General features: G+C 37.7%; 1 protein-coding gene and 1 long non-coding RNA gene across 2 annotated transcripts; both read right to left on the bottom strand.

Moving 5' to 3' along the window:
* Window positions 1-252: 252 nt before the first annotated feature.
* Window positions 253-5,626, bottom strand: LOC146733766 (uncharacterized). Its single transcript, XM_085491577.1, has 4 exons — window positions 5,492-5,626; window positions 4,114-4,184; window positions 2,073-2,261; window positions 253-1,186 (listed from the first exon to the last, which is right to left on the bottom strand). The coding sequence occupies exons 1-4, from the start codon at window positions 5,611-5,613 to the stop codon at window positions 1,032-1,034; spliced, it is 537 nt and encodes a 178-aa protein (XP_085347703.1). The 5' UTR covers window positions 5,614-5,626; the 3' UTR covers window positions 253-1,031.
* A 1,845-nt stretch (window positions 5,627-7,471) lies between these two features.
* On the bottom strand, window positions 7,472-9,675 carry LOC146733765 (uncharacterized). Its single transcript, XR_014926671.1, has 3 exons — window positions 9,590-9,675; window positions 8,606-8,667; window positions 7,472-7,527 (listed from the first exon to the last, which is right to left on the bottom strand). It is a non-coding gene; the product is annotated as an uncharacterized LOC146733765 (long non-coding RNA).
* Between the last annotated feature and the right edge of the window lie 2,713 nt (window positions 9,676-12,388).

Below are 12,388 nucleotides of genomic sequence, written 5' to 3'. Positions count from 1 at the left end.
TAAGAAGCGTTATTATTGTGAACAATATAAGAAGAGTTATGATTGGTTAGGTAATCTCAGCATATGCAAAGGCATGCCAATAAGAAGCGTTATTATTGTGAACAATATAAGAAGAGTTATGATTGGTTAGGTAATCTCAGCATATGCAAAGGCATGCCAATAAGAAGCGTTATTATTGTGAACAATATAAGAAGAGTTATGATTGGTTAGGTAATCTTAGCATATGCAAAGGCATGCCAATAAGAAGCGTTATTATTGTGAACAATATAAGAAGAGTTATGATTGGTTAGGTAATCTCAGCATATGCAAAGGCATGCATGTGTATCCGTGGTGGTTTAATGCAACAACCACACTTATGGCCAGATGTTTGTAAACGTCACAATGCTGAAGGCTGTCATTCACAAGCGTGAGTGTAGTGCCGGATCTAGAGGTGGGTTCTTGGGGTCCAGACCCCTCCCGTTGAATAAGGTATTCAATTTGTTTTTGTATAATATAACAAAATCATTAACTTAGTCTGGCGATTTTAAAGTTTGGACCCCCCCCATAAACAAAATCCTGTATCCGCCTCTGGAGTGTTACACTGAAATACCACAGCTACGAGTATCGATTAATTACTTATACCCCATTTAATACTAGTAGTTCGACAAAAATGAGAAATTAATGCACAATCTACTTCATCCAGTTATCAGTGTAAATGTAACATTTTCATAAACACAAAATGCTCTATCCAGTGCTTTGTTGTATATATCGCGTGATGACAAAAGTCATTTCAAAATTTTTTTTAACCAAATCTATCATAGAGTAGAGGGTATAAGTAACAGTGTTCACCTCAGAAACCTGTCCCAGGGTTGCAGGTAATTTGCATATTAATTAGCATATTTGTTTCCTAATAGTGTGTACATCTAAAATGCTTCTTAATTACCAGAACTTGTTCAGTTCAATCAATTCTAGGATGATTTACTCAAGCGAGTCCACAGTGAATTTTGTCAAAACCTATTTAAGAATGTTTCAATGATGATCCGATAGGAGTTTTAACGAGGTCTCTCTTTCGGGTTTACACTATTGTCGTCACGTTTCGTGAGCTTCTTAATCAAAACCACGCCGCCGATTACAACACACAGTGCCAATAATCCTCCGACGACGCCACCAATAATTGGAACCAAGCTGTTTTTCGATTCTTCTTTAACTGTAAGGAAACGCAATGCATGTAAGAACGTGTCGATCAGTGATTTATGTTTTGCTGTGAGCATTTGATCAGCTATGGTCAACAAATTATATTTAAACGATTAACGTGTACGATCATAAAGTGATTTGCATTGAAATATAATAATAAGTTTTTGATCGATGCAGAGTATAACTGATTGGCTCACGTCGGCACGGTATAATCTACCAGATGCTACAAAGCCGAGCCGAACCAAGACACTGCAAGCCAAGGTACTTAATTATGTTTTGAGCTGTCTGTGTGGGTTGGTGTTAATTTAGAAAATGCACATTCGGAAGGAGCTTTTAACATATAATAAATTTAAAACTGTGTTTGGTCAAGAAAAAAATATCTAAACATTGTTGACAATATATCAATCAGAACTTGTCTTTGTAAATTAAGTATCTCTCCACATAATTTGCACATTGAATCTGATAGACCATTACATAATAAAACAGAAGTTGTGTTTATTGAAACCTTTACCAAGTTGAGGATGAATTTCACTTTTGGTTGATTTGCCCATTCTATAATGCCTTGAGAATAAAACATATCCCAGAGAATTTTCTTATTTTCCCCACAATAGACAAATTCATTCATTTAATGAAAGCCACTAATGTGACTGTTGTTAGAAACCTTGCCAAATTTATTTGTTATGCAACTAAGAAACGTAATTCAACAAGATAGATTTTTAGTATTATTGTATTACAAGTTTCTGTTTATTTGTGTTCTGGTCTGTTATCATAGTTACCATGAACACTTTAGCACAAACAGTTATTAAGCGCCCTGTAATACAGTCTTGACATATTTTACTTGTACTTATAGGCCAGTGGTCTCTGTACCTTGAATAAATAAATATATATATAATTCTTACCTGTCTCCTCATACGTTCTAGTTGTTGGAACTGTTGTAATTGTTTCCAATGTACCATCTACTATTTTGTGACTGATATTGATCGTTATTGGGAATGCATTTGTACCATCTGTCCATTGTCCACTGAGGGTTGTGGTGGAGGTGGTGGTTGCTTCTGTAGTGTCTGCGTCAGTAGTGTACCAGGCTTCATCTTTAAAGTAAAATGTGTGGTCATATGAGTAACTCGTCAGTTAGTTGGTATAGTAAACATTACTCCCTGGTTAAGTTCATTTTTTGTGTTTAGCAAAATTTTAAAAATCAAACAGTTTAGAAATATCAATTTATTGAAGAAGAGAATGGATCTTCTATCATCGAACAAGTTAATAATAAGGGATTTTGCATTCTGAAATGGAATAGTATCGATATTCAGACAACCAGATGTTCCTGGGGTGTCTTCATGCGAATGGAAATAAATAATTTCTTGTGAAACAGTTTATGCAAAAAAATGTACTCAAAGACTTAGTTGTCCAACAAAAAACTTACGTAGTGCCGATAAACTTGTCTACCATGTTCAAATGTTGACAATACCCCTTTCCTGAAAGTCGCGCCATCTAGTGACGAAGAACTTGTATGACGTAATGGGTGAAAAACCGTTCGAGACGTCAATATTTGTTATCTGTATTCCATGAATAAAGATTGTGGCTTGATAGATTTTACTAAATGACTACACGAGCAAACACAGTTGAATGATATCGCTTTAACCCGATACGTCACATTAACGTCAAAGGTGCGCTCCGTCACTAGAGAGCGCTACGTGTATGTAACGCATTTTGTGTAATTTGATATTTATAGACGTGTGTATTTTTTTGTATGCCAATAGACTCTCACGAGAGGGCGTTAATAATGATCGAATTTACTGGAGCTTAAGGAGTCTTTGTCCACTATAAATGTAGGTCACAGGTCAATTTCAATGTGTCGTCTATTATCAGAGTCTGGACACATGGTTAATCATCAACACCTTGTCACGTGGAGTCATGCAGTTGCTTCGTTACGAGTTCTCAAAGACAGATTGTTTCACATCAAGCCGAATTGAAGACAATGTACAGTTTCACTATGTCATTCCATGGACGTTTCTAAGAACTGCATCCTCTCTCTCTCTCAGCAAGATTTACAAGAAGTCACTGCCGTCCAGCAATCACGTCGCAATTGTTCAAGCCGAAGCCAGCCGAAGATTAGGCCACGTGTTGTTTGCGTCGAAAAGATTGACTTTTGAAATTAGGTATTTTAGTGTCCATATCGTTTTATGACTCCAGGCGACTGTAAATGTATTTTCCTTGCGTTGTCTAATTTTGTGTGTCTTACCACACTGTTATTGTATTATGCTGAATTTGTGAATTTATTGTTCATTTGAATTAATGTCTGTTGTTACCTCGTGAGCGCACTATATTTATTTACACGAATACAATAATAGAATTTGACAATATCCTGTGTTCGTGTCGTTTCTTGTTGCGAACCCCTTGTTTGGGTTTGGGTCAACGGAAAGATTCCAGTCTGTCCGTCATCCGACTTTAGACCCAAACTCGGCCGTAACGGTGTGGTATATTATGTTCTGATACTTTTGAAAAGATTGAGCATATATGGTCATATGAAATAACAAAAATAATAATAGGGTAACTGACCAAACAAAGGTCCCAGTGGTGTCAAAACATGCGGGATTCAAAAAATGCGAAACTATTTTTGGGGTATCTCCACGCAAGGTCGTCATGCAGTCGGGGCACGGCATGGCGACCATCGCTCTTTAATGATGTGCTATATATTTATTTAATGTGTTAATTTTGATGAAGTAAGGATAACACCACTCTAATCTAATCTAAAAGATTTGTGATTAGACATTACAGAAAATGAACGGAAAATCCCCAATTCTCGTACATTACACGAAATACTGATAAAATTAACAATAGGCTCTAGATGTTCATTTCAGTTCATTGCAATATAATATGACTGCGCACAAAGCAGTTGCAGCTGCAGAACGTGGCCCGCAGAATGCTGTGAAATTGACTTACCGCCAAACTGGCAAACAAAGTAGTGCTCCTCATTACAATCACCCGCACTCTGTACAAACGAATTATCGTGACTGTAATGTTAGTAAACAAAAATAACAATTATTGGCGGTTCGCAATATCTTTGACTTGTAACATTTCGATCTGTAGTCATTCGTCAATAAAAGAAAATAATGTTATTGACAGAATTATTTTATTGTGAATGACAAAGCGACTACACAACCACACTATTGTTACTTTGAACAACATTATTTTCATTCAAGTTAAAGGGCGGCAGTCGTCGTGCCGCGTCTTGTTCGATATGGGACTCATAGCGACGTATACAACGCGTGTAAAATGCATTGTTTATTTACATAAAATTCGAACACGCGCTGCGCGACAACCACCGCGCTTTAACACTCTGTTGTTGGGTACACTAATTTGAAATCTGAATTTGTAAAATTTTTGAAAACAAGTTGCCTTATGGAAGATGACACCCACTAACACGTCTGGACTCGGCATGCATAAGCAAAAATTGTGTACTACCGATCATTTCATGTTGCACACATATGCAATGCATTGTGGGAGAGAATTCTATAATGAAACTGACTAAAAGGTCAATGTTTTAACTTCAAGATTTATATGATAAATAAATACAATGTTTTTTCATCACATGTTCGAGATATCAAGATAGAATTTCATCATACAAGGCAATACACAACAGCAAACAATATGACCAATTTCCATGACATTTTCAAACCTTGTTACCCGAGTGGCCCCAACAAGAGTGAGATAATATCTCTGAGTGGTGCCAACAAGAGAGGCAGATAATATTAACCCTGCGTGAATCAACAAGAGAGGGAGATAATATTTTTTTTCAAATAATTTTTGGTCTAATTTAGCTTTTTTGATTATTTTAGCACATTTTGCTGGTAAAATGAATTATACTAATTCCATGTTGCTAGAAAGTTCTCAAAGATTTGTCAGATGCCCCACATTCTGTTTTCACTTTTCAGCATACTAATGACATTAAAGCGCGGTAGTCGTCGCGCTGCGCATGTGCGAGATGTATGGGTCTCGTATAAACAAAGACGGCGACTTTGATTATTGCGCAGATCAACGAGTAAGAACTGAGACGTTTCCAAACTTTAATTAAGTAATTTTAATGTTATTGGAAGGTATCGAAGGAGTCACCGGCGGCAATCAGTGCAAGTCGCGCCAAGGTCAAACCTCATACTTGTGATTTCTTTTTGAAGACCTCATTGAATTGTTGGAAAATCAATGTTTATCAACACAAATGTCGCACATGCACAGCGCAACAACTACCGCGCTTTAACGCAAAATAATGAATATCTTGTTGTATAATTCTAATTCGACCGAACCTTCTTAAAAGTCTACTCACGCTGTATATAGGCAATTTTTCGAGTTGGAATCCTGGATAACATCTAGGACATGTAAGTAGTGCCAACGCAAGAAATGGACAGGCCAATTATTTGAATAGACAAACTCCCCTCCAACGTCCATATCATTTCCATCGATCCACCAATAGTCTGTATCGATTACAAAAATAAAAATAACTATAATATCTGTTTTTATGAGAATGAAATTATTCAACGTTTGATAATATTACTTGTAATAAAGATAAGGAGTATATATCTTACAGATACAGTATACATCGTGCAAACACTGTACAATTCTGGCGAGGACACAACACACAGACACAAGTATAAATAGACAGCACTCTAAAATATAGACTTTAAAATATAGCCAGGCCATGTGGATCACATGAGGAATATGTGTGTGAAGTCTGAATGTGATACTTTTTTCTTGAAGGTCTATTGCAAAAAACATGCACATATTGTGATCATAACCGTTGACATTTGTGGAGATAAATATTGTTTTTCCCACAATCCAATGCGCTTTTATAATGAGTGCGAGTTTTAGGCACCACATGCCTAAATTACCACCGGCGACTTAATTAAAGCTTGGTAATATCTCACTTTTTACTTAGGTCTGTGCAACAGTCAAAGTCGCAACCTTTGTTTATATGAGACCCATATCTCGCGCACATAGACACCATGTGTGTAACGTTTGAAGGCGGTAGTTCCCCTCTTGGAGTTCCATTACGAAAGACAAGCATTCATTTGAACTTTTGAATGCAATTTTGTGGCGTTGGTTTTTGTTTTTTCTCCTTTGAGAGATATATTGGGACCATGCACACTCGTACAACAATGAACGCTCTGCCTGAGTAGATAAATACAAATTACTTTATGTATATTATTCAAGTTGATTACTGTGATCAGTAGACAACCTTGACGCCGAAATATTTACACGTGTTTCATTTTGATCTCAAAACAGAATTGGGCGTAGCATATATTCCTTATTCACTCACTGAATGGCAAATTCGAGCCTTTATACGTAGATTGGGCCTGTGTACTAGTGGTGATAACATAACTGAAGTAGACCAATCCTCCATCTGCAACATTGTCCTATTTGGTTTGTAGAGGGATATGCCATCTCTTGGTCGTACTGGCCTGCCCTATCAATTCTACTTCCACCCGTACATTGGCACTACTGTAGTGATTAAAGCGAGGGAGTTGTCGCCTGCCCTAGCGTCAGATGGCCATAGTGTGTCATTGTTTACAAACAAGTGTCTAACCATGAGCCTTTGCGTTTTAGCGTGTGTTATCATCGCTTGGAACTCAATTCTCGCGCGTGCGCAGGTGACGAGCCTCCCGCTTTACATTATCAAACTTTAGCAGCATGATAAAGTGAACGTACACGACTTGTGGGTTTCTTTTGAGACTTTGCACCAAGACTAATGAGAGAAATTGGAACAGTATTTTATGGGCAAAGACAAGTCACGTTGTTCTTGTATATGTCAATGAGATCTCGACTGCGATTTGCGTCAAAGGTAAATGCTAAAATTTGATATAGTCACGCGCAGTTTCGCTAAAAATTTGTAACGCCATTTATGAAGGACAGGTGATAGTGCAAATAAAACACACCTACTATATTCAAAACAGTTGACAACAATTTAATCTGAATCTGAATTAGTTTTGGCCTCAAGGATACCCAATTCTAAATAAAAAAATCATGAAAACTTATTGAATTATCTAACCATCAAGAATCTTCAAACAATTTAGTGTTTCTATAGCAACCGAATCCAAATATCTACCAACAAATAATTGATAAGCTCGTGTCCCAATTTAAACTCCAAAAACAAATCATAAAAATTATGCAGCGGTGTGTTGACCTATAGCATTGGCTGTTCTGTCTCACCTGTGTCAATGCCAGCTTGCATTCGAAGTAAGACAAACAACACGTATTCTGGTTCGCTCCTCATCCTTGCTAGATGACCACCCTCGCTAACGCAGTAGTTCTGCGCGTCTTGCCATGACATCATTTGAAGCACAACGCGATAAGAAACTTCTTGATCTGTCGAGAAAGTAAATAATACCGTTTGTAAGTCAATATGCAACATAAACATTTATTTTCCCACAATCCAATGCGCTCTTCTAATGGAAATCATCACGAGTAACGTGACGGGTTTTCACTATGGCGCGACGTCCAATAATTACCACCGGTGACGCCTTCGACACTTTCCAAACACAAAAAAAAAAAATACCTAGTTATAGCTTGGTCTGTGCAACAGTCAAAGTGGCCATCATGGTTGTGTAACTGTTTATCATTTAGCATATACAGTATGTCTCTCCAAACAATATGCATCAAAACTGTAAACGACGATGCGAACTTGCGGCGTAACTTTCACACAGGCTACAACACAGAAGCGCCGGTCACGTCACCAGAGGTCGTGACTGTAAAAAATGTATTCTAATGGGTCGTTGGCCGCACTTACTATCGCACTACTTCTCTTTATTAAGCTCTTAAAGACGAGTCTGCGTTTGGATATTTGATCAATTGTTCTCAATGAGGTTCAGCGCATTTTAACATGCAAGTGGGCATGTCTTTAAAAGCAGTGGCGGTGGCACCGGGGGCAGAGGGCGGTTACCCATCCAAAATAATTGTTGAATGGAGCCCGCCCCCCCCAAAAAAAAATCAAGCTGAAACCCTTTGTGTCAGCAAAATTGTCCCCTCCAAATTCAGGAAATAGCGTTTCAGAGGGTCTAGATTTCAGATCTCTCGTGCGAAATTTCGTTCCGCCGCTTTTGCTTTACAAAATGCAGGAACACATAATAAAATGTTATGCTAACATATCAACGCAAGCCTTTAAGTACTAGTACTTAAACCCCTGTTCACACGGTAAATTGTTCTCACGGTGACTGGCTTGATGTTATAACCAGCCCGGAGTAAAATCACTGTGTATTCAATCACAATATTTGTCAAAATTGGCCATATCTCCTGAAAGATCTGGATACTCCTGACACAACAATATTCATGTATGGCGTCGTTTTGATCTGTAAACAGTCAGGTTATTGTTTCCCCAAAAATACAGTTGCAAACTCAATAACTAAATGCTAAAAATAATCACAATACCTCATTAATATGTACTTACTGTATTCACATAGATATGCTCGCATGTTATCACAGTGTGTGTCGTACCACATGACATCGTCTCTGCAAGTACACATGACAAACACTTTAAATTAACAATTGTTATGGGAACTCAGTGTCGGTATACATTTTCAGGCGTACTTGAAGTAATTTGCATATAACACTTATATAGAGGCTATACAAGGCGTGTATCTTGACTAAAACACAAATTTCCGTGTAATGTGAACGTTGTTTTCGATGTGGATTTGGATTTTAGTTACAAGGTAGAATTGTGTTTAGGTATTTGCCGTTGGTAATGTCATATGTTTTGTTATGCCTGATACTAGTACATTCTGGCATAATTGAAACTGGCGATAATAATTGTCTCATGTTTTTTTACCTGTTTAATTTAATATTAATCGATATATATCGCCATGGCAATCGTATTCGTCTAATAAAAGTCACAAATTATAATTATTTATAACACAATCATGATCAGTACATAATAAAACGATTGGTCAACATTTCTTAGATTAAAGCGGGGAGTCGTCACCTGCGCATGCGTCAGATGGCCATAGCCTGTCATTGTTTACAATCAAGCGTCTACTCATGAGCCTTTGCGCCTTTTACATTAGTTGTTTTATCGTGGCTTGGAACACAATTCCCGCGCGTGCGTAGGTGACGACCCTCCCGCTTTAAGTTTCCGATGGCAATGTGGTCGATCTGCAACAGTTGTGTAACAATTTGTGAGCCAGTTATTGTGGCCTGATTTAATAATATAATCGTATGAAAATCAATCTAATATTCCCTAAAGTTAACACACCCTAATAATTTACGTTTGTATTGTTGAGCTTCTAGCACAACGGTTTGATTTTCGGGGTGGGAAATAAGTGACATATTTGTTATTGTTGAGAAATTGCATAAACGTTTCCACCGGAAATTCACATCCGTGATCTTTTGCTTTCATTGCCCCTAGTCGATAAATTTCCTCTGATTTGGAACTTACTGGATATCCATGTGAGCACAGTCTTCTTCCATTGACGAAAGCATTCCGTTATCGGGTTGACCAATTGCCCAATGATCAAATACGAGTGGTTCGCCGTCACTATGACGCCAATCATCTTCTGTGTCTATATCATTGATGTCGATCCAAATAGGTTCTGATGATAGATGCAGCAGGATATGACGTCAGGGTTACGAATAACGTATGTGTAAATATGTTTTACTCTAGTGGTAACGGTATTTCCTCTAACTCTCATGTCAAATTGTTTTTACTGCATACATATACACGACCATGCGAGTATAGACTGAAGCCCTTGTTGGCATGGAAATAGCACAATTTTCTCAAGTTCAAAAAAATACTCATTTAATTTCTACAGGTATTTTTTTTCAATTTGTCATTGTATAAACACTCAATATACAAGACAATGATGACAAGATGTGACCATGTATATATTTCAAGACGTGCACGCCAGGATGTTCCTCGTCAAAAAGTTTTGCACATTTGTATGTATGTTTTACAATTTCTGTACTAATTTTGCTTCAAGTGAATAAAATATTCCATTGGCTACAATTCTTTATTTATAATTTATTATAAAAAAACTATTTATTTTATTCAGAGAAAAGCGACAGAAGTGGCCTTCGGCCTTCAAACGGATGAACTGGAACGAGGAGGCAAACACCATGAATTAACATCTCCGTAGAGGACAGTGTGTATTATTCATACTTACTTGTGTTTTCGATTCTATCATCAAGGACGATTTCTCTTAGGAACGTCAACATGCTTTCATTGGCAACTTTTACCAGACTACCACCATTGCTTTGACACTCCTCGGATGCTCCATGCCACGTCTTCCACGAATTGAGATACTTATATAACTTACCGTCGCGAGGTAGCCACAGTGCGGCAGAAAGTGGATCTAGTGGGGGAAAAAATATAAGTACAATATAAGTGTCTGTGACTTCAAAATAACGTACTGTATTTGGCGAAACCTCAGGCCTGACTGTCTGTGATAACTCAAGCAATTATAGAAGAATTATAATTACAATCAATTACATGTTTGGACGGGTCAGATGAAAGTTTTTGGAAGCGTTCTTCATCATTTTGAGATTACACAACAATTTTGTGTGAAAGCTAGTTGCCATGGGAACAGTATTTTTGGAAGGAGTCTTCATCATTACCAGATAACTCAAGTAGTTATTTACGAATTTTCAGGAAAAATTGCCCGGAGACACCTGACGGACCAAACGTTCTGAGAATTCTGGATACGGGTGCGATTCTTCACAATTGCCAGATAGGGTCATTGCGAGGATAAGTCACGGTAGAATGCAGCTGTTTGTTGCGTTTGTGATATCGGGGTGCCTTCTAGATTCAAAAGTGGCACATCTCTCTAAATGACGGGTGGCCTCACTATAGACGTTGTGAATCGCGTTAATCGGACCAATTTGCGTCACATAACATGAGCGGATTTAGAGGGAGCCGAGGGGGCCGCGGCCCCCTTATTTTCAACAACCAACAGGGCTTCGCGCCATCGGCGCTGGCGAACTTGGCCTTCGGCCAACTTATCGGCCCCCCCTTTTTCGGATTCCTAGATCCGGCCCTGCATAATCCCTTCGTCTATGTAGAATATGAAATCACACGTTTTGAAGAGTAGCATATAATTGTTGTCTATTCGTTATGTAAGTAAATTCACAGATGGGTGTCACGTGATTGGTCAATTGTAGCAATCACCGGGTTGTGTAATATGTATATAATTGCGTCGTCTGTGTGACGTGTAACCAATCTATGAGTTCTTACTTTATATCACGACAGTAGCGTGTGAAGTATTCAATACACCTCTAGTACATTTGTGAGCAACCGAGTAGTTTCGATTCAAGTGTTCGAGTACATAATACCTTGAAGTTGCGCCCTCTAGCGATTGAGCACTTCTGTGAGTGGCGTGAATAGACACAAGGGTGCCGTTAATGGGCTACGGCGTCAATATTGTTTTAATCTGTATTTATATATATCACAGTCCCTCTACAACTTTAGAGGGACTGTGTATATATATAATATTTGCTATTTTTATAACAAAGAGAAAGCAATATACAACCAACAGAGCTGTTTATATGGAAAACATCACATACACCAATCTGCGCGGTAGTCAATGCGAAGCCACTTATAAGACTGTGCCCGATTCTTTGCATATATATATATAGCCTGCAAACTAAGAACTGATACTTACCGACATAGCAGAGAAATGCGTGTGTTTGCTCGCAGTCCACAACATACCATTTTCCCTGATCGGATATATTACTAGATACAACGACATATACTAATATTAGTAGGCGTATTGTTTAAGACAAATAGGCATGTTTGTAAATCGTATATCCTCGTACACGTTTAGTTGTTTCTAGTCTAGCTACCCCAGCTTAAATTATGACACATCCGTCTACATTGTCTCAATCGAATCAGACTATGCTGAGGGTTGGGCGTATTATCTCGAAAATGAAATGTAGACAATAAAGGGAGATCGCGTCGGATTTAAGTTGTAAAAAATATCACAAATGATTTGTGATGTGAGCTTTTTTTTTATTTTATCTAAATATTTTTTTAAAATAAAAAGTTTATTTTGAACTGGCTATGTGTGTGCAAGTCAAGTTTAACATTTTATTGTCAGCGTTTAAAATTATTTTTTTCTAATATTGTCCTGCCGTTCTTATATCTATTTCCCAAAAGTGTTCAAAATGACTAGTATATTTAACGCATGTTTTATGCTGGATGTTCAATTTTATAATTCCATATTTATCTTGTTGGATGTTTAGT

The sequence above is a fragment of the Saccoglossus kowalevskii genome, chromosome 16, assembly GCF_978046115.1.
Source record: "Saccoglossus kowalevskii chromosome 16, keSacKowa6.1, whole genome shotgun sequence".
In the NCBI taxonomy this organism is placed as follows: Eukaryota; Metazoa; Hemichordata; class Enteropneusta; family Harrimaniidae; genus Saccoglossus; species Saccoglossus kowalevskii.
This window is presented reverse-complemented; position numbering and strand designations above follow the sequence as displayed.

Coding starts and splice junctions, on each gene's coding strand:
- LOC146733766 (XM_085491577.1), bottom strand. CDS start 5,613: ATGGACGTTGGAGGGGAGTTTGTCTATTCAAATAATTGGCCTGTCCAT. Junction 4,185..5,491: donor AAAAATTGCCTATATACAGC/GTGAGTAGACTT, acceptor CTAACATTACAG/TCACGATAATTCGTTTGTAC. Junction 2,262..4,113: donor CTTTGTTTGCCAGTTTGGCG/GTAAGTCAATTT, acceptor TTTACTTTAAAG/ATGAAGCCTGGTACACTACT.